We start from the raw sequence: 23,540 nt of genomic DNA, 5'->3' as shown, positions 1-23,540 counted from the left end.
TCAAAAGTCTCCAAGTCCTGATCTTTCCAACTATTTCATGTCTCCATTACATTTCTGAAATCTTGCACTAGTCTATCACCTCCTCTCTATGCTAAATATTATCTGACTTTAGTTCCTTTTGCTTAAGGTATTGTGATATCCCTTCTTCTTCCTTGTTCTTTTCGCTCTCTCTGGTTCCTCCTCTTGGGGTCTATGCTTAATAGCATAGAGCAGATAGGTTGATAGATTCTGGGTTGAAGTGTTGATTCCACCATTTATTAGCTGTTTGGTATTAAATGAATTACATTACCTTGATTTGTTCTCAGTATCATCATCTATAAAATGAGAATAATAATAAATAATCATAATAATATCTACCACATTTGGATTGCTATAAGGTTTAAATGAGATCATCTATGTAATGTGCATGATAACCAGCAAATAGTCCATAGTTGATGAATGTTAATCCTTTTTATCATGATTATTCTATCAGAGCATTTTAAAACCTAAATCTGACCCTGACCCTACTTAAAACTGTCAGTGATTCCCAGAAGCTTAAATTTGCATAGCGGAGTATGTAACTTTCCTTGTAGTCTGGCCTCAGCTTCCCTTTGCACACTCACCACCCTCCATCGCTACCTCCCTCCTTTTATATTCTGCTCAAGTATTTCAGGGTTCAGCTATCTAAGCAGACCATAGGCTTTCAAGTCTCATAGTTTGTCAGTCTCTTTCAAGTCATTTGGCACATGCTGTTCCCTCCTTCTGGAGTGCCCCTCCCTCCCTGCTCTGGCAAAAAGCTTTCTCCTCCAGAAACCATATCTGCCTCTCTCTGGTAGAAGTAACAACCCTCCTGACACTATATAAACTATCTAGAGAAATACTGAATTTACTTATATTTATGTCTATCTCCCCTATCAGTCTGTGAATTTCTCTAGGTCGGGAACCCTTTTAAAATCATCTCTGAGTCCCAAAATACCCAGAACATAGAAAAGATTTAATATATACTATTAAACAGATGAACAAACCCTTGGCAAAGGGCCTCCCGCCTCTGATGTGCTCAATGGCTTCTCTCGAATTGCATTGACTGAATTTAATTTAATTCAAACAACTCTTGCTCCTACAGAACCCCAATCTAATAGCAAACCGAGGCTAGACCCTTTGGGTGTTTCAGGGTCCTGTTTTGGGTTATTAATACATGCTAACACACTGGCAATTTAAAAAGAGGTTTTCCTTACTAGAACCTAGAAGAAAAGTGGGACTTGAGGCGAATGGCTCTAGAAAAAGGATTGCCTACCCGAGATGCTGCCTCTGGCTTGCTTACCCCACCTCTCTCGCTTGGTGAGACAAGAAAGGCGGAGGGAAGAAAAGTGGGCGAGCAGGGGAGCGAGCGCAAAAGTCGACCCTCTCCTCTTCCTCCTCCTGCCATAGAGAAGGAGGGCAGTAAGCCAGACGTGCTAAGACTCCTCTCAAGCGGACCTGATTCCTGGACTCCTCAAATACATTCTGAGTTTCCTACTTCTGTGGCTCTCCCTCTCCACTAACTTCGCCCCTCACCCCCGCCCCCACACACAGGCAACCAGAGAGAACCGCCTCGCCTCTAGACTCCCGGTTCTAAGACCACCGTGACTGTCAACGAAATATGCTAATCACAGCCAGCCTAAGCCATATCCCTGGGAACTGAGTAAAAAAATTAGGTTGAAGGCAGAAAGGAAATGAACATAGAAACCTCCAGTGCACAAAGAAAGATCCGAGCACGAGCAAGGAAACAGCAGGGTATCTTTTACTACACGGAGGACGCGGAGAACCACAAACAGGAACTTTAAAGGGACTGAAATCTGTTGCCTGTTCCACTAGGAATATTGTTTGCAAGGCACAAGGTGTCTTTTGGTAGTGAGCACCCTCTGCGCATGCGCAGGTCCATTCGGGAATTACTGCCCTGCCGCCGACTAAGTTGCATTCCTTGAATCTTCGCAGAAAAGACAATTCTTTAATCAGAGTTAGTAATGTGGACAGTACAAAATCGAGAGAGTTTGGGGCTTCTCTCTTTCCCTGTGATGATTGCCATGGTCTGTTGTGCACACAGGTGAGCTGCTGTCGTTGAATGTCTTTTTTCTTGGTGTTTTTCTTTTTACATGCTTGCTGGATCATGTAGCTCGTTATTTGGGGGGTAGGTGTGCCTGTCTATTTTTATGTCTGCTCGCAGTTTGTGCTCATTCTGAATCCGGTCCCTACTTCTTCCCTTCAGCGCCAATGAGCCCAGCAACATGTCATACGTGAAAGAGACAGTGGATAGATTGCTCAAAGGATATGACATTCGCTTGCGGCCGGACTTTGGAGGTAATGCTTCATCTTTTTTTTTCAACCTGTAACCCATATCTAGTTCTCCTTTCTTGTCAAAGACAAATGTCAAAAAAAAAAAAAAGAAGAAGAAGAAGAAATATGTCATTTTGGTAAGCGTGCCCTACGCCCTATGCTCTGGCCACACACACACACACACACACACACACACACACACACACACAACGCCGGAGCCCCAGTCGCAGGTGGATGAACCCCAGGCAGAGCCGACCTTCCCCCGACCCGACACACCCTCTGCATAGTCACTGCATCACTCGTGTGCCCACACCTGTTTTCCCAGGCTGTCGCCGGCAAGGGGGTGGAGGGCTGGGGGTGGCGGGAGCCCATTCAGAATGTAGTAAGCGCAGGGAAGCCCCCCGACCCTTCCCAGCCTGTGGCCACTCTGAGATTATGCCCATAATGTGTCCCACCTCCCCGGTAGGGCCCCCCGTGGACGTCGGGATGAGGATCGATGTCGCCAGCATAGACATGGTCTCCGAAGTGAACATGGTGAGTGGCCTCGCGACCGGCCCGGCAGCCGGGCTTACGCAGATGCGAAACGGACCGGTGCCCGTGCTCTCTGCGTTTCGTTGGCGGTCACCTCGCCCCGGCCCACGGATCCCGCTCCGCGCGCGCTCCCCACTCGGGCACACACACCCTGCTGGCCCTGGTTTGTATTTTCGACACACACACGGGCTACTGCGGTGTTCCGGAGGAAACGTGCTCCGCACTATTTGGGGAAGGACGGTGACTGTGGCGCCGGCAGAGCCGGCGGGGCGGAGTCAGCGGTACTTTCGCTGGGTTTCCTTCGGTGTTGAGAGGCGTAGGGCACCACCTGCCGGCGACCGGGCGGCCTGCACGAGAGGGTCCCCGCACGGTGGTCCGCGGCCGCCTACTCCGCAGGCAAGGTCCCGGCAGCCGGCCCGCCACAAAGCACCCAAGCACACAGATGAGGTTTCATAGTGTTCCCTCCCTCTTTCCAGGCTCTAGCACACCAACTGGCAGGAGCAACAGGCTGAGACAACGGTGTCAAAGTGCTCAAGCCAGATTCTGGGGAGAGGCTTGTATTGTTCCCAAGTGAGGGTTGATGAATTTGTCTTGCTGCATCTTGCGAGTTTAAGTTCAAACCGAATGGTTGGAGTTATTGCTTTGCTTTGCCTTATAAACCCAAGCATGCCGAAAAAGCCTGATGATCAAAGAGACAGTAGAAAAGGGAGGGGGGAGGAGAGGGCGATAGTAACATAGGGAGCATAGCGCAATCTTTTCATTGCAAAGAGTTAACATTCTTTTATTTCATTTTTCCTCCTGCCTTTCTGAAGCTGTTGCAAAATGGATTGAAATCATAGCTGTCACTTTCTCTATTGGCGCTTTCCAACCACTGTGGGGTAGCAGTTTTCTAGTTAGAGTTTCCAACTGTTGCTTCTTGTAAGGCAGGGGGAAAAGCCTGTTGCTTTTCTAGAACCAACCACCCAGGGAACAGCTAGATCTACCTGAGCAAAATGCCATTTTTATTCCACTTGCGAAAAAAAATATATTGTGGCAGCAGAAATTTAGACAGCCTGAATAATTTAAAGACTAAAGCCTCTGGGGGTTTTATCACTCTATATGTGTAAAGGCTATTGAATTGTCATTTCATTTCATTATTAGTGAGTCATTTTATTTTAACATGCTAAGGCTTAAGAATTTTTCTTTTTTTTTTAAGGTATGTCAGGGAAGAAATACATATATTTAAAATATATTGAGTGGGATTAGAATAAAAAGTGTGACTATTAAATTTCTGTATTTTAAAGTTGTACTTTCCCCTGCTTTAAATAGCTTATTTTAAATATTATTTTAAATTAATATCTCTGATGGTTGTATTAGAAAAACAATTTTGAAATATCAATGCATAATGAATATTCTCTGACTTGGAAAAGATTTTTAATAGACTCATTTATAATATTCTGTCACATACATGTCACTACCACGAAGCACCCAGGATGAACTATTGACAAACACTGGGGAATGTAATAACATGGGCACATATACAAATCATACCCAATCCATGCCATTGCGACTGGATAAATTAGGCAATGAATTAGTTTAAGTTGTTTGTATCATGTAGATAAATGATGCTAATAATTTCCTTTTCAGTCATTTATTTTGGCACCTTGTAAGTACCCACACAGATAATTTATAAAATAGGAGAAGATTCAGAAAACTCAAAAGGCAAACAATGCCTTTGCCAGTGGTCTGCTTTTAGAGTACTACGCTTTTCAGAATTTTTAAAATGTATAATTCTGTTGACTATATTTACAAACAACTTTTCAGTTTAAAAACAAAGACAAAACCAAAACTGAATCGAATAGGGAAGTTGCTGTTTAACCAAAACAACCACCATAACAAAAAAGCTCTGTATAATCAGTTGTTCAACTGAATTCATACAGAAGCTCAGAAAAAAAATAATTAATTTAATTGCTGTACCACTGGAAATAGCTCTTAATGGTGGAATAATATAATCTATTTACTCACTGTACTGTGTGTATATGTACTTGATTTTTTAAAATATTCACCCAACAGATAAACCTTTAAAAAATATATTCTACTAAATTACCCGTTACCTTTCCACAATAGTGTTAGAGACATGATGGGAAAATAGAAACCACTGAACATAGGAAAATAATAAACCTTGATTTACTTATTCTTCCTTGCTTCTCTTTTTAATGAAATCTACCAACAAGACCCAAGGTTTATTTTTTCTTCTATCATCTATAACAAAGCATGGGAATACATAGATTGGAAATAACTCCAAAAAAATTGGAAACAAAGAGGAATTTTAGGATTGAGGGTTCTATATAAGCAAAATCTGGATAGTTAGCCCTGGTTAAGAGCACTGTCTATGAGATGCTTTGATTTTTAGATCATAAAGTAGAGTTGAAATGTCAATGGGAAATAAGACATTGCTTTCATATTAAGCATGTTTCAGAATCCTGATAGGCAGTAACTTCTGAGATTATTTAATAGAAAATTTTCAACAAAATTAACAACAAATAAAAATGGACATCAAATATAATAAAAATAGTTTTAAAGAAAATTCAGATTAAAATCCATTACTAAAACAATGCTCATTTTTATATTTTTATTCATTACCATTATTATCCACCCATTTCCACATCTGGGAAAATTGCATAATTGTACATTACATTAATGGGTTTGAAAACTAGATTCTGTTAATTTTTGTTTTCCTATGCTACGCTAAGTGAAATATAATTCCAGATTGGTTTCTAACATTGTCTGTTTTATTAAAGACTAATGTCACATCAAGAGTATTTTCTGATTCACATCCTTCAGGATTTAAAATATTTTTCCCGAATTTGAAAGAGAGAGAGAGAGCTTTTATAGAATCTCTATAATCAATAATTGTTGGTTTTGAGCAGTGAATGGAAAATTGCTGAAGAATAATTCTGACACAGGGGAAAAAAGCATACTTGAGAGCAAGAGTTTTCTTTTCAGGCAGTAATATTGTTCATTAAATTAGGAAAGATTTTTCTTTTGGCATCATGGGATGTATTGTGCCTAAGATAGTGACTACATACTATTATCTTCTATCGTCTTTAAAAAACTACTGTGATTTCCATCTATTTTAAATTAAATTCCTCAAACCTTCTCTCTTAACAATTTCTGCCAAGCTGTATACCTACACACACACACACACACACACACACACACACACACACACACACGGATGACTGAAGAGGAATAGGAGGCAGTTGGAACAAAAGGAGACAGTAGCCCCCAGAAACTGCCTTAAAATAACCACTAACACCTGCTAATATAAGCCCAATAAAACACAGATAATAGTAAGTAAGTCTTCTCTCAGAGCAGTAGATTGGGGGAACAAGATATTAACTACCTGCAAACAAAAGGTTGAACCCTTGTATTTCAGATTCCAATGACTAGCCGTTCCGTCTTATTAGAGAGGCAGCTCCTGATCATCAAGGAGGAGTTCCAGCCACAGAGCTCTCTGTCTCTGATCTAAAGACATGATGGTCTGCGTGGCCACCCCCAGAAAACTTGAAACCTATTGAGTCCTAACTCAAAGTAGGTCTCAACCCAAGCTGTTTCCAGGAATGGATAGCTACTGTGTATTCACTGTTTCCTTCCTTTATGCATACATGGGTGCCATAGTGAATGCTCTTATAGGCATTAAAATTAGCAATAAAAACACCCACCCCTTGGGCTTCCCTGGTGGCGCAGTGGTTGGGGGCCCACCTGCTGGTGCGGGGGGCGTGGGTTCGTGCCCCGGTCCGGGAGGATCCCACATGCCGCGGAGCGGCTGGGCCCGTGAGCCATGGCCACTGGGCCTGCGCGTCCGGAGCCTGTGCTCCGCAACGGGAGAGGCCACAGCAGTGAGAGGCCCACGTACCACCACCACCACCACAACAACAAGACACCCACCCCCCAAAAATAAAAACTAAAATGAGCCAATTTTCTAAATAATACCCAAAAGAAAAAGAAATTTTATTTGGGAAATGTCCACTATTGTTAAATCCCACTGTTATTTTAATATTTGATTCCAGAGGTTTCTGGTATATGCTTCAGTTATGTCTAATTACCATCCTCTTGGTGACACCAAACAATAACCACCTGTCACCACTTTCTCTAAGCCAGTGTTTCCCATTCTTTAATGTGTATCTGAATCACTCTGGGATCTCAAAATGTTCAAATGCAGTTTTTTATTCAGAGGTCTGGGATGGGGTCTGACAGCCTACATTTTTAACAACTCCCAGGTGATACCGATTGCTGGTATATGGACAGCACTTTGAGAAGCAAGATTGTAGTACATTATTCTAAGAGCTAGCATTATTAAGAAATGAACCTTTTTTTCTCTTAAATTTCTCTAAGGATGATATTTTTCCAAGGTTTCAAATTAAGTTTCAAGTTAACTTCCAGGTAGTTAAACAGGTAGCTGTGCTCAGAAGGGAAAATTGAGTGTAACAGTTGATGATAAGGCTGATAGGGCTTGACTTAAACTAATAAGCAGTCCTCCTAACTGTGTCAATTAACATTGCAAACCGGGTTTCACCCCACTAGGAGCTTGCAACAGCTTTGTAAAAGAGCCTAAACATACTCTTGCTGCTGTCAGTAAATTCTCTGAGGTTATAACAGAATTCCTATGCAAATAGAGCAGATAGGTCAGTACCATTTAAAGGCATGAACAGATATCAGCAGTTAAAGGTATAAATACATTTATCTCATATATGAGTAATCAACCAGGTCCCACTTTTAGGTGCTGGGTTACAATATTGTACCATCTGGAGAAGCTAAGAGAGGAAAAACTTCCCTTTGCCTTTCTGTTTGGAGATAACAGAAAGATCTTTTTATACTCTAAGCCACATCAAAGCAAACCTATCCAGGTTTTTTAAAGTTTGCAGTCACATTTGAAAGACTGTGTTCTTAGGATTACGTGACCAGACTAGGTATTAGAGTGTGTAGTACAATGAAAACAGTAACATTTATTAAACACATCCTATGTATAAGGTATGGCTATCAAATGCTTTATATTAGTAGCTCATTTAAGGCTATAGAATTATCATCCCCCATTACGGATGGAGAAACTGAGGTGGAGAGAGGGAGAAATATGTTGAGAGAGGTTAAATAACTTGCTCAGAAGTTACAGATCTAGTAAAGGGCAGAAGAAGGATGTGAACCCAGGCAGGCTGCCTGCAAGAGTCTGACTCCTATCTATGAGGCAAGTAAAAAAATATTCCTGGCACTTAGCTTTGAGACCTTAAGTGAGTCACTTGACTTCTCCAGGCCTCAGGGTTCTCCTCTGTAAAATGAAGGTAATTGACACAATTGCTAAACCTCTTTCCAGTTCAAATATCTACCATATAAACTTAGGCTATTAAAGATTTTAGGGGGCTTCCCTGGTGGCGCAGTGGTTGAGAGTCCGCCTGCCGATGCAGGAGACACGGGTTCGTGCCCCGGTCCGGCAGGATCCCACATGCCGCGGAGCAGCTAGGCCCGTGAGCCATGGCCACTGAGCCTGCGTGTCCGGAGCCTGTGCTCCGCAAAGGGTTAGACTTTGTTAAAATCAAGATTCTTCCTCTTCATCGTATTCTCCTGTTAGATTCCATCTTATTCCATTTCATTCTCCTTTTAGATGTGTCAGTCAACAAGCATTTATTAAATTCCAGCTGAGTGCAAACTCTGGTAATCTCCTGAGAATGTTGCAGTAACGATTGTGTGCAATCTGGGGGCCCTTGGATTACCATTTTAATTGGTCATAGCATTATTATCCATTTTTTCCTAAACACATTCCCAAAGACAGCAACAAGAAATGTTGAATCCATGATCTTTAAAATGAGACTTGAACGATGCCTGGTTTATATCGTATTAAGCGTTGGAGCCAGGACCATATTAGAAGTATTTCCATCTGGTACTGTCCATTGTATTCAAACAGGGAACATTGCTCAACTATTGCCAAACTAATAAATGTTTCAACACTTAATGTGAGACAGAAGGAAACCTTTATTTTCCAAGATCTGGGTATCCCAAAGATTTGCTCAACCCACCTAAAGTCTTTCCATCAGGTGGTCTGGGAGCAAGGGGTGAAGCCACAGTGCTCATCTCCGCTGACCATCACTTAGTATCAATTTGTAAATGTTTGGTGCTTTTTGTCGTGGCAGGCCCCCAAAGTCTTGATAGCACCCTCAGAACACACATGAATCAAATCTTGCCTTATTAGGGAAGGTAAAATATTACAAGAAAAAAATGGTATTAAATATTTCCAAATGATTTGAGTTTCAACAACTCAAATGACATTATCACACTTGAGGACAGTAGGAAGATGAATGGCATAGGCTTGCTGTTGATTAAATGTTAATACAGTTTCCCCATGAGCTTTTTCAGCAGAGTGAATCCTATTTTTTGTAATACCAGGATTGAGTTTCTGCATTTTAGAATACTTCTTTTTTCAGAAGATCATGCATTTCACGAAGTCTCTTGACTGATGATTGTTGAAGGAAGTTATGGTCAGTAGCACATAACAATCTATTACGTAGCCCTTGACAGAAATGCTCAAGAAACGGTTTAAAATTAATTCCTATTAGTGGTGATAACTTAGTAAAAAAGGCTGGTCATAAGAAGAATGAAAGATAAATGGGTTTTCTTTAGTGAGCCCAGTATCCCCTTCTTAGAACCCTCACAGTCCTCATTGTTTTTCCGCTAATAATTTTTTTCCTTCTACCCCTCCATTAAGTGCCTAATGTGTTTGCCCTCTTACAGCCCCAATAAAACTGTCATCATATTGTATATTTAAGATTAAAAGAATTTTCCCAGGAGCATTCAACCACTCTAGTGAATAAAGCAGATAGGGTGTCTGTCCTTGTGGGGTTTATAGTCTTTTTTTTTAAAAAAATCTCTATTCTTGAAGTAAAGATTTCTTTTCCCCTTTTGGAAGATTTTTGAAACATCCATAGTCACCTTGGTCATGGGATGTTTTGGGGCAACATGTACTTGCTGAACACTTAGTCTTTTAGCACCCTGAACGGGGTGCTAGGGATGGAAAAATGACTAAGACATGTTTCATACCTTCAAATATTGGCTTGGCCAAAAAGTTCGTTCGGGTTTTTGTGTAAGATGGTATGGGGAAACCCGAACCAACTTTTTGGCCAGCCCAATGTTTTATAGCGTAGAGGAGAATGCAGAAACCAAGTTGTTTAAAACAATGTGGTAGTGGCTACGATAGAGACATGTACGTCCAGCATCTTATGGGAGCATAGAGGAGCAGTTTCTAAGGCATGGTGAAAGGTTAATTCCTAAAGAGGAATAGCAGTGAGCACCATGTGTAGGCTGCAAATGAGAAGAAGAAACTTCCAAGCAAAATGAAGGGCATTGGCATTGGCAAGTATGCCTGAAAACAGTATGGAGTGTTCTGGGAATTATAATTCATTCTCTATTGCAAGAACTTAAAGGGTACAGGGAAGATTGTCAAGAAATGAGACAGGATGTTAACAGCAAGATGTAGGACAGAGTTATTGAATGTTCTCACTTGTCTAAAAAGAAGCCTCTCTAGAAACATACATTTTTTTTGTATATGCACTGTGACCACTTCTGGAAGAATATACAAGAAATGAGTAACAGTGGTTGTCTCTTGGAAGTGGAACCAGGACTAGGAATATGACTTGGAGGGATACTTACTGTGCTTAATATGTCCTCTTGAATTGTTTGATTTTTAAAAAATCTTAAACATTTACAATTTTCACTTTAAAAAGACACAAACACACACACACAGAGACAGAAACAGAGACAGAGAGACAGAAAGAAGAAATGATGCTGGAATGTGTATGCTAAGGAAGTGAATCCTAATCCTGAAATACAGGAAACCAGCTACAGGTTTTAACAGGTGCTATGTTTTGCATTTCAGATAGATCATTCTGATAGCTGCCTGGAGGATGAAGTAGAGAAGGCTAAAACTGGGGCCAACATTCCTAGTTAAGAAGCATTAGAGGGTATTTCGGAGTCCAAATGAGAGATGATAAATGCCTCAAGGAGAACAGTGGCCTTAAGAATAGAAAAGAAGAGGGGAGAATAGAGAAATTCAAACAGAGGCAAATCAGAGGGATTTCATGACTGGTTAGATGTTGGAAGTTAGAGAGGCAGCGAGCCTAGGATGCCCTATGGGTTCCATATTGAGTGATGGGCACATATGGCACCGTCTGCCCAGGGAGGGAAACAGGAAAAGAAGCACCAACCACCATGTTCACCGTTGAAGTAGATATGTTTTCAGAATTAAAAAAAAAAAAAAAAGTCAGAGCGTGTTGTTGCAAGGTACTTGTGGGAACATTGCGGCAGAATATTGGAGGTTGGACCTATCCTGAAAAAGACTAATTTCTTGGTGGCCCTTCTAGTTCTGTTCACATATAAAGCAGGTTCTACAGGGAGAAATCCTGGGTGCATAAATGTGGTGGCTGAAATGAACCAGTTAGAGATATGGAGAAAGGGTGCTGACCAGACAGAGAATGAAGTGCAGTCAACTTTAATCTGTAGCAACATTGTTCTTTATCTAGGAGGACCTAGACCCTGATAAGATTGAGAACCTACTTTTCAAATTCACCCAGAGAAGTGACTTTTGTACACTGTTTCAGTTGCTTTTATAAAACCATATAGATGGGAAAAAAAGATATGTGTGGAACCCACTTACACAGCATCTGCTCTCTTCTCCATCATATCCCTAAAATGATTCAGAGCCCTTCTGGAACACTGTGTTTCTATGGGGAATCACATGAAAGTGGTGTGAGTTCTTGTAGAAAGTGTATTTGGCAATGAAATGAGATGGGGTATAATAGACAGCACAAGTGGGACCAACAGAAATGAAGCTTAGCTGCCAGGAAATTCAAAAGTGACCCCCAGGAGCTTTGCAGAAGAGCTGAAACATTTGAATGGCTTGGTGGGGATGATTTTAAACAAGATTTCAACAGAGCTCTATCCCCACAGATGGTCTCCTGGAAAGTAGATACCTATTTTAGCAAAGGCGTATTCATAGAGTGTGTCATCAAGTTTAGGGAAAGAAAGCAGAGAAGCAGCTAGAGAAATAGATTCAAACAAAAGAGGGTTCAAGCAGAAGGTAGCTGTTAGCAGTCCCTACCACAGCAGAAAAAGAGTATGGGTTAAGGTCCTCTGGATGCAGCAGGAAAGTTAGAGGCCAGATGTCTCTTTCTGGTTGCTGAATGGATTAATCAGGGAAGTTGCTAGGAGTGAATCTTGTTTGAATGATAAGGTTTATTTGGGATCCTTCCTGAAGGCGGGGGGAATAGATTTGTTGAAAGCTCAGGGTCCCTGCCTACTCTAACCCTCTGTGACTCATGGGGAGGTTTTTTTCTTCTGATCTATTATTTTCAAGACAATGATATACAATTCACTAGTCAAGAGAAACTGCTTTGTGGTTTCCATAGAGACAGGTCAATGACGTTTATTTGAAATTCTACCTGTGCCTAGAACATTTTCTCATGTCAGAGGCCATCATTTCTCCCTCGTCCCACCTGCAATCTCTTTCCCACCCAGATGCATCTAGATCTACTTCAACACCCACAGGAAGTCATCTCTCTTCTATAGAGCTTTGCTGTAGCTACATGGAAGAGGAATCTGCTGGAGGAAGAATGTGTAGGGCATATAAACAAATCAAGACTTTGAAAAGACAAAAGACCCAATATAACATAATGATCTTCTTTCAGTTCATATAAGGTTTCTATTAACCTTGCCTTCCACCCCCTCACCACCAGCACTATGTAAGCTACAGGAAGTTTAGGATTATGTTCTTTATGCTCTCTATGTAGCTCCTAGCATATTATAGGGACTTAATAACATTTATTAGGATTATAAAAGAATTTTTCTAGCCGTAAAAAGTGTTAGTAATAATGGCATTTAAATTTTCTAATTCAGAAATTAATAGTTTCTCTGTCAGGTCTACCTTATACCTTCATATGTAATTTTCTTTTATGTTGATCATGAATCATGAGCCGTTTCCATAGAAACAACTTTATCACATGGCACAGCCAGTTTTACAGACACAAAATCATTTCATGACAAATATCAATGTACATATATACATATATATATGCATATATGTATACATGCATAACTTTCATCATCTTTAAAAATTAGTGAATTATTTTCATTTTTCATAATGTCATCTGTATGCTGGTACCTGGACTTTCAATATTTCTGGAAACATTTAAGAAATTACTGAAGAATACCTGGAATGATGACTACAAAGTGAATGGCATTTAAAAAGAAGGAAAATCAAACATAAAGGGAAGCATATGAAAAAGCCTCAGTCGTTTGGAGTGATTTTGAATGAGGTAAGTTAGATTTTAAAAGACAACCAAGGAAATTTATCAAATTTGAAAATATAAAGTAAATAATATATCTAAACCAGAAATATATATTTACTATATATGTATATAATAGCTATTATATCTATCTATCTATCTATCTAGTCATTTCTGCTGTAACTGTATCCTTACCCAAACATGGATGTTTGCTTTGAAACATCAACTTTTGTCTGAAACTTCCACACCCACACAGTAATTTGTCATAACCAGTAAATGTGTTAAATCAACTACCACATTAAACGGAGATAAGAGATTCTTTCCACTGACATCACCACCTCTCTGTTCACCCCCACTCCCAACACACACACACACACACACACACACAATTCAGCACATCCCGAAGGAACAACCTAGAGTGCAAAAATCCCGGTTCAAACCGACTGTGGAGTTGAGGCTGATGAGAAGAGATGAAGAAGATTCAGTATGAAGGTTAATGTTAGTCAGTTGCAAACTTTTGGCTAAATGTGGCAGGAACTGATTTTTTTAGAAGTTTTGAAGTTGGAAATGGGAGGACGAGGACGGGATGAAAAATTTGGAGTGGAAGGTACTCACATAACTGAAAAGTCGTATCCAGTTTTTGGTGGGTTATTGGTGCCTATCTCCTACCTCTATGTCAACCCCGTTTTGGGAGACACCCCCGCAATCCGTGTTGTCATGAAGTGTGAAGGGGATTTTATAACCTGGTTTTCTGCAATTGTGGAAGGGAATGACTTTCAGGATGACATATGACAGATTACAGATGACATATGCCCTACTGTGTTCAAAATCACAATCATCGGACATAAACATATCTTGGTGAATTATGTTTTTGCCTAGTTACTATTCAGCTTTCGCACATTTTAAAGGATTTGCACTTTTGGTTCTGCAAAATGGGCAGAGATATGTGAACCCAAACTCAAACAAAGCAAATGCCATTATTCTTTTTCAATACTATTCAGTCTCACCGAGTGGAGGTTTGTTTTTGAGTGGAAATGTGGGACACTTTCAGTACTGTAGGCAGGGAGCACCTACACAAGGTGATTTCAGAAGCTACCTGCTTGAAATGCCATCATCAGATTTTTTTTTTTTTTTGGCTGCGTTGGGTCTTCGTTGCTGCGCGCGGGCTTTCTCTAGTTGCGGCGAGTGGGCGCTACTCTCCGTTGCGGTATGGTGGCTTCTCTTGTGGAGCACGGGCTCTAGGTGTGTGGGCTTCAGTAGCTGTAGCGTGTGGGCTCAATAGTTGCAGCTCGAGGGGTCTTGAGCTCAGGCTCAGTAGTTGTGGCTCACGGGCTTAGTTGATCCGCGGCATGTGGGATCTTCCCGGACCAGGGACCGAACCCTTTTCCCCTGCATTGGCAGGTGGTTTCTTAACCACTGCACCACCAGGGAAGTCCCGCAATCATCAGATTTTGATATCTTCTGCTTTGATTCCTGCTGAAATGCAAATAACACCTGAGAGAGGCACTAATAATGCTAGTCTTTATTTCTTGTGTTTATACCAGTGTGTGAATGAATGGTTGAATGAGAGAACAGGTTTGCTTAAGAGACAGAGACTCAAAAAAAAAAAAATAATAAATACATCTTGTGCAGTTAAAAAAAAAAAGACACAGAGACTAGAAAAGGAAAGGAGGAAACAGGATTTATTTCATACTTTCCCCAGAATCAGCAGTTTCCTGATTTCAGGAGCCAATATGAAACAGCTCGAAACAATGGCTGAGATGTGCTGAGACAGCATTTGTGCTGTCCACACTGATCCTTTGCACTCGAAAGGCATTTTGCTTGATCTGACAGCAATACCCAATATTTTGTAGCCCAAAATGTGAAATCAGCAAATTCACCTCCATTCTCTGGAGGCATAGTGTCCATGCTGACTGGGCCAGGTGGCAATAACATCTTGTAGTTTGAATAACCTGATGAATCTTATAGTTAAAATCAGTGTCTGGTAGAGAACAAATGTATGGATACCAAGGGGGAAAGGGGGTGAGATGGGAGGAATTGGGAGATTGGGATTGACACATATACACTATTGATACTATGTATGAAATAGATAACTAATGAGAACCTACTGTATAGCGCAGGGAACTCTACTCCGTGCTCTGTGGTGACCTAAATGGGAAGGAAGTCCAAAAAAGAGGGGATATATGTATATGCATAGCTGATTCATTTTGCTGTACGGTAGAAACTAACACAACATTGTAAAGTAACTATACTCCAATAAAAATTAATTTAAAAAAATAAAAAATAAAATAAAATCAGTATCTAGAGGGAAGCACACTGGCAATTTTTTAAGTCCAGACACTCCCCATCTGGTGTTTATAATTTTGGTTTTTCTCCTTAAGTACATTCCCCTTGAATGTTCTTCTGTCGAGTTATATTTGAATAATTTTAAATCACTTTAAAATGTCAGGATGATGTTGTATCCTAATTTATACTCTCAAGTATGAATCTCGTGACTTACTTAAGGCCTTTGATTCTCAGTTCCATGTAAAATGGAAGTAATAATTTCTGCTCTACTTATTTCAGGGAGCAGTGAGAATCAAAAGAGATAAATCATAGCCAAATATATGGTCTGTACATGTGATGTATAAACTATAAATTACTATATGAATGTTCAATGCTGCTATTTTTTAAATTATTTTACTATTATCTCCCAGGCTTGTAATGAATTTCTCCCTCTTTAATGCCAGGACATCAGGAATAACATGAATTCACATCTTGCATAATCAAATATGATAATATTTTTGTTCAATACTGGGATTTTCATCAGGCAGTTGAAATTCACAGTACTACTTCTGATTGCGAAACTCTTCTGTGACATCTGATAGAAAAAAATGGAAAGAGTTTCCCACACCTTTCCTCCTGATTATTTTCTCTTGGGTGTCACTCTCAGACCTCTCAAACTTTAAAGTTTCAATCTGTGTATGGTCCCCCATACCTCTCTAAATTTCACATTTTGTGCTACTCCCTGGTATGTGAAAGAAATGGGATACGTGGTTTTCCATGGGCTTAGCCAAGGGATTAGGGCTCTGGAGTTGACTTCTAGTTTTGATTATAACCCCTCTACTTACAGGCCCTGTTACCTTGGCATTAGTTAACTTTAGAGTAATCATATAATTTACTGTCCAAACATGAACTTTTGAGAGTGAAAGGGAACACTATTAATATTACCAGTGTCAAGAAATGTAAACCAACACTGTCCTGGGAAAGTCAGGATTTATGATCACGCTATGCCACTTAAAGCCCGAATTTCTTCATCTTTAAAATGGGAATAAATTATATTTTCTTCTTAGATCATTGAAGGCTTAATGAGATAATGTGTTGTCTGATTGGGGAAAATATAAGTTATTTATAACCTGTTTCTTCTTTTTTATCTCTTTTCCTCCTCCTCCTTCTTCTCCTCCTCTTTCTTCTTCTTCTTCTGTATTGAGCACATACTGTGTACCAGGCACTGTTATGAGCACTTTATATGAATATCAACAATGGAATTAGGTAGAGTGGATGAGATAACCTAATAAGAATTTTTATATTAAAGTTTGAGATAATCAAACAAATAAAAACATCATCTATCAGCTCACCTTTATTTACCAATAGTTTTATAAGAGCAAAGGGACTTGTTAGGAATTGGGAAGCATTATTAACTATTGTAGGATTTACTTTATTCCTTCAAGGAACAGCCAAGACTCTCATTGAGAAGGTAAGTTATTAAAAGATAACTATTTTCATGAGGTCATAATTGACCACAAGTAACACTAAAAAAAGGGCCCTAAAAATGAGATCTCAACTCATAACATGACAGAGAAAGTACAACCAAGCTGAGATGTTTAAGAGGAGAATAATCTAGGTAGGAAGGTGATGGATACGCCAGGCAGAGAAAAGAGGACTAAGAAGTTTGTAGAGATAAGATTACTGACTAATCTGATGTGAGTCGTAAGGCCTAGAAAATCATCTTGGAGTCGTAGTAATAATAATAATACTTATTGTGTACTTCTACAAAGCAGGTACAATTCTAAGTACTTTAAAAATATTAACCTACTTAATTCATAATGCAGCCATATGAAATATGCATCATTATTATCTCTATTTTACAGCTAAGGAAACTGAAGCATAGAAAAGTTAAGAAACTTGCCCAAAGTTACACAACTAATAAGTGATAGAGCTGTGATTTGCACCCAGGTAGATTGGCTTTAGCGTCTATGTGTGATAGTTAGGCCATAAATCAGTTAGATCATAAAACATCATTATTTCTGGTAACATTTGAACATATGTTTCAAAGATTAGGAAACATTATTAATACTTAGCAAAATAGGTCCTAAGGTGAAATGCATTAGCAATTAATATTATTTAGGCCAGAGTTAAACTTTGTAAAGATTAAGGAGTAGCTTGATTTATATCTTCAGGATTATAAAAATGTTTGATCCATTCACCTATTTAAATCACCTTGGACCTACTTGCATGCAAGGTGTTACTTACGCTGTGTTAGGTACTTATCGAAAATAGGAAGAGAGAATGGATTTTATGCCCCTTCTGAGAGAACTAACTTGAGGAAAGAAGCAAAGTTTAGATTGGACATAAGGAAGAACATCTTGACTGTAATGAGTGAGAAGATGCTGGAAGCGGCTATGAAGAGTATCTGGGAAGTGTCCACCCTTAGAAAGCTTCGGAATAAAAAAAGATAATTATATCTGTCCTAGTGGCTTATATGGCTCTTCTATCCAAAGACAAGAGGGTGACAAGAGAAAGAACACTTCTCTAAGACCCTTCGCAGTTGAGGAATTTGAACTTCTAAGATTTTTACTTGATGTTTACAATCTATTGTAAGATCGTCAAAAATCCTCACATTTTGATCACCTTTAGAGTATGCATAATTCAAGAAGAAGATTACAACCACACACTTAGAGGCAGTGACAGGGCACTTGACTGGGCTGTCATTAATTCAGTGGCTCTTTCTGGAGCAAATAACTTATTGACCTTACAATGCACACTATTCAAACTTATATCTCAGAAAAAGTTGCCATGTCACTAACCTTCATGGTGGTTAATAAAGAGGAGATTCAGAAGAAGTTAAATCCTCAAATGCCAAGGGTGTTCAAGAGCTTCCTGAAGACTGTGCCTGAGAAGTGCCTTTTGCACAGGGCAGGTTGAGTAAAATCATGTTGAATTGAATTTAAATATAATGCATTCAGGGACTTCCCTTGTGGCGTGGTGGTTAAGAATCCGCCTGCCAATGCAGGGGACACAGGTTCAAGCCCTGGTCTGGGAAGATCCCACATGCCGCGGAGCAACTGAGCCCCCGTGCCACAACTACTGAGCCTGCGCCCTAGAGCCTGTGAGCCACAACTACTGAGCCCATATGCCACAACTACTGAAGCCCGCGTGCCTAGAGCCCATGCTCTGCGACAAGAGAAGCCACCACGGTGAGAAACCCACGCACCGCAACAAAGAGTAGCCCCTGCTTGCCACAACTAGAGAAAGCCCGTGCATAGCAGCAAAGACCCAATGCAGCCAAAAATTAATTAATTAATTAATAAAAAAATAAATATAATGCATTCAATTCAAGTCTGTGTATACTTCTGTACTTAGTACAGGAAAAAAGACAACCCTTAATGTCAAGAATAGAAATAGTTATTAAAATATAATGAAATGTACCATGTATTGGGTGCCACAATAAATACTTGACATCAGTTTTTACAAGAGCCACCTGAGATAGGAATATTTAATATCCCTATTTCACAGATAAAGAACAGAGACCAGGAAAGCTGATTTGTGTTAGAGTTGTGTTTAGAGCTCAAGCCTATTTGCCTTAAGAGTCAGACATCTAACCCCCTCTTTTGGGTCCTGGGACCCAATTCCATTGTGTGTGTGTGTGTGTGTGTGTGTGTGTGTGTGTGTGTGTGTCAGGGAGGGGGGCGCTGAGAGGCTCCCCACATACAACAAGCAATTTTCTGGACACCAGCTGGGTGTCCTACAGCACAACTCAGCTCTGGCACTATCTACCCAGGGATAGTATCGGATTCCACAGGTTAAGCGTTCGGTCCTACAAGACTGTCCCCTCCCCCACTTCAGACACCAGTTGCAAGAACATGTTGTTACCTGTACTTATGACCAACTGGCTATAAATCAGAGGTTCCCACAGTCTCTATGTTGGGTTTGATTATTTTTTGCTAGAGCAGCTCACAGAACTCAGAGAGGCATTTTACTTACGGGAGCACCATTTATTATAAAATGACATAACTCAGGAATAGCCAGATGGGAGATGCATGGGGCAAGGTATGGGGAAAGGGCACAGTTTCCACGCCCTCTCCAGGTCCACTCCTCTCCTCAATTTCCAAGTGTTCACCAACTGGGAAGCTTTGAACTTTTGGATCTTTATGGAAGCTTCATTACATAGGCATGATTGATTAAATCATTGGCCATTGTAGATTGAACTCAATCTCCAGCCCCTGTCTATCCCTGGAGGTCAGTGGACGGGACTAGCAGTTGCAATCCTCTAATCACTCAGTTGGCTGTTCTGAATTAACCCCCCTCTTCTGGCGCTTTCCAAACGTCACCTCATTAACATAACAAAACACACCTTTCTTGCTCTCAGCCCTTAGAAATTTGAAGGAATTTTATAAGCTGTTTACCAAAAGCTGAGGTGGGTAGGGATCAGGAAGACCAAACATAGATTTCTTATTATAAATCACAATATCACACTCCTCTTATCATTTTATCCAACAGTCATTTCTTTCCATTTCAGAGTTCACTCTGGTCTGAATTATGCTGTTAATAAACAGATATTTTACTTCTCTAAGTGAAGGATCAGTCAGAATCCCACCTAAAAGAATCAAAATTTGAATTTCAGGCCTCAAAATAAGCATAAGCATGCTGGCTAGTAGGTATTCTTGCTCCAGTTCAGCGGGATTACTTCCCTGGACAAAACCTTACCTCTTAATCGTCTCATGATGGAAGACTTAAAAAAAATGACTCTTACCAAAGGAGAGGGTTGGTTGGTGGGAGCCCAGGTTCTTGTTTCTCTCTCTATTGCCATTCTTGTCATTGTCCATAAAACAGGCAACACAGCATTTTTCCTGTCAGGTTTGCTTGCAGGGGTGATTTGTTTGTTTGAGTCCAAGAAGAAGACTCAGAAAATCTAAAATCTGTTATTTTTCAATTTACAAGATTTCCTGCCAGTGGAAAGAAAGAATTGCCCTCCACTTCATGATTCTCCAATGGGGGCAGGGATCAACCACAGAAGGGGGAGGCATGCCAATTGTTTCTTGGTGGGGAGAGTAGGGAAGCTCATTAGACAACCCATTTCTGGGTAGAAAAGACAGAAAAGGCTCAGGTATATTTAGCTCTTCTTATTTTTCTGACTGAACACTGAGAGAGAAATCAAACAGGAATATGTAAAGGTCAGATCATTTCATCACTGTCCTTTCAGAACTGGGAAATTACATTATGAAATGCAGCTGGCATCTTGATGTTAAAATAGCAAGTTATTATTACCACATAGCTTACAGGAGAGATTTTTCATTTTTCTGTCTCCTGGAGAAATACACATTTTAAATATTTTTATTTAAAAAATTAAGACACGTATTAGAAAAATTTTAAATCTCTGTTTCTTCTGGCTTGGTTGAAATGATGGCAGTATAACAGTCACTTGGCTTGCTTCTACAGAAATAAAAAGCAAAGGATTTACTGCCGAAGGACGTGTATTTATAAAGTAGAAGACATTCATGGAACATAGTTTAGGGAGAAACAACTTGCTTGAAATAAACTGTTTTTCTGTATTTCAAAAATGCAAAGTTAGGCTGTTTAAATTCTGCTAAAGCCATTACAGGCTTTCAGGTTTACCTTTTTTTTTTTTTTTTTTTGTACTATATAAGGCATAGTACTCTTATCACCAATATAGATCTTGCTGTATTTGTTCATCCCTCACAGCTAAAGAATAACCTGTGCTCTTAGGTCTAAGTGGAGAGTTTAGCATGGACACAGTTAACTGTGCCTGTGCTGTCACTGAAGATTCAGTCCCACACAGGTTCAGGCACATACAGGTCAGGTCAAGCCAGAACTTAATTACCTTTTTTTTTAAGTGCTTAACATGGTAAATATTTTCTATCTTCTTTTTTTAAAATTTAATTATTTTGTTTTTTAAATTGAAGTATAGTTGATTTACAATGTTGTGTTAGTTTCAGGGGTACAGTAAAGTGATTCAGTTACACATACATATATATCTATTTTTTTTCAGATTTTTTAAGTTTATTACAAGATATTGAGTATAATTTCCTGTGCTATACAGTAGGTCCTTGTTGGTTATGTATTTTATATATAATAGTGTGTATATATTAATCCCAAACTCCTAATTTGTCCCTCCTCCCCTTTTCCCCTTTTTAGTTCAAGGATAATCCTAAGTTCTTGATGTAGGGGGATGGGTGCAGCACAAAGTGGGCTTTAGGAAAAGTTACCGTTTCAGGCATCATGTGTTGGGAGTTTTACTGAAGTCTGAAAATAAACAATCTCAGGATGTCTTTCATAATCAAAATTACCAGACCAGTACATTATTTTGTAACCTTTAACTTCTGATTTTACTGGAGAGTTAGTAGAAAAGAGAGATTCATGTCAGCCAGTAAATATATGTATTTTTAAGAGATGCTGATTAGAAATCCCCAAGAAGTTGTTTGTTTGTTTGTTTATTTGTTTTGGAAATTCCAGATACCAAGGGAAAAGTAAAAGCCAATGCAAACAGTTCAGGGAAGCAAGGAATAATTTTGATGAAATTTAAATTCAAGAAGAGTCTAGAGATACGTGCCTATCATCATTGTTGGACAGTTGCTTTGGAAATGCCTTGCTATAGGTAGACATTCAGCACTGGGAGAAAGACTATTTTTTTAAAAAATCAATTTATTTATTTATTTATTTTTGGCTGCGTTGGGTCTTCGTTGCTGCATGCAGCAACGAAGTTGCGGCGAGCGGGGGCTACTCTTCGTTGCGGTGTGCGGGCTTCTCATTGCGGTGGCTTCTCTTGTTGTGGAGCACAGGCTCTAGGCACACGGGCTTCAGTAGTTGTGGCATGCGGGCTCAGTAGTTGTGGCTCGCGGGCTCTAGAGCACAGGCTCAGTAGTTGTGGCACACGGGCTTAGTTGCTCCGTGGCATGTGGGATCTTCCCGGACCAGGGCTCGAACCTCTGTCCCCTGCATTGGCAGGCGTATTCTTAACCACTGCGCCCCAGGGAAGCCTGAGAAAGACTATTTTTCCCCAAATTGCCTCCTTTACTTTCAGGAACAAATTAACAACAATGTGCCATTCTATTTCCTGACTCTGCACATTCTTTGCTTCTCACAATACAGGAAAGAAATAAACACTTCCATGACAAACTCAATTTCAAAATCATTAATAATTCCTCTTTCTGCTTCTATCTTTTCTTCCCTTCTACCCTCTCTTCCCCTATGTTTCCTTAATTTAATAGTTAATAGAGACTCCTCTGGCCACCATCTGTTCTGGAAAAGCAGCATGGTGGAAAAGGGATGGGTTGTTACTTGGCCCGCCCTGGATTCTGGCTCTGTCTTTGTGAATGCTCTCTCTGTTAATATCTTTGTCTCTGATGTTGGGGTAAGAAAAAGAAAAGCCATTCACACTCACCAAGACTTCTTCTTCTTTCTCAAGCAGGGAGGCATAGTTTATGTTGGTAGGAAATAAGTCTTTGGGCTGCCCTTTCCAAACCTGTGTCCCCTGCATTGGCAGGCGTATTCTTAACCACTGCGCCCCAGGGAAGCCTGAGAAAGACTATTTTTCCCCAAATTGCCTCCTTTACTTTCAGGAACAAATTAACAACAATGTGCCATTCTATTTCCTGACTCTGCACATTCTTTGCTTCTCACAATACAGGAAAGAAATAAACACTTCCATGACAAACTCAATTTCAAAATCATTAATAATTCCTCTTTCTGCTTCTATCTTTTCTTCCCTTCTACCCTCTCTTCCCCTATGTTTCCTTAATTTAATAGTTAATAGAGACTCCTCTGGCCACCATCTGTTCTGGAAAAGCAGCATGGTGGAAAAGGGATGGGTTGTTACTTGGCCCGCCCTGGATTCTGGCTCTGTCTTTGTGAATGCTCTCTCTGTTAATATCTTTGTCTCTGATGTTGGGGTAAGAAAAAGAAAAGCCATTCACACTCACCAAGACTTCTTCTTCTTTCTCAAGCAGGGAGGCATAGTTTATGTTGGTAGGAAATAAGTCTTTGGGCTGCCCTTTCCACTTGCTGAGAATGGCGTGGATTTGGGAAAGAAAGGGAAGGCTGGGATTTCAAAGGCTCTACCAATTACTCTGTGGTGCTGAATGGTGAGACCCAGAATAACTGGCTCTTTGTTTAGGGGAAATGTTAATGACT

General features: G+C 40.0%; 1 protein-coding gene across 2 annotated transcripts in view; it reads left to right on the top strand.

Moving 5' to 3' along the window:
- Positions 1-1,931: 1,931 nt before the first annotated feature.
- Positions 1,932-23,540, top strand: part of GABRB1 (gamma-aminobutyric acid type A receptor subunit beta1) — a 418,665-nt gene continuing 397,056 nt past the window's right edge. Inside the window, exons 1-3 of one of the 2 annotated variants that reach the window (XM_024132011.3) lie at positions 1,932-2,062; positions 2,225-2,316; positions 2,759-2,826. In XM_024132011.3, coding sequence (XP_023987779.1) covers positions 1,983-2,062; positions 2,225-2,316; positions 2,759-2,826 — 240 coding nt within the window. In that variant the 5' untranslated portion in view covers positions 1,932-1,982. The remainder of the gene's footprint in view (positions 2,063-2,224; positions 2,317-2,758; positions 2,827-23,540) is intronic. The other variant, XM_024132012.3, reaches the window with a different exon arrangement.

Source organism: Physeter macrocephalus, chromosome 7, assembly GCF_002837175.3.
Source record: "Physeter macrocephalus isolate SW-GA chromosome 7, ASM283717v5, whole genome shotgun sequence".
Taxonomy (NCBI): domain Eukaryota; kingdom Metazoa; phylum Chordata; class Mammalia; order Artiodactyla; family Physeteridae; genus Physeter; species Physeter macrocephalus.
The sequence above is the reverse complement of the archived record's forward strand: the minus strand, read 5'-3'. Positions and strand labels throughout refer to the sequence as shown.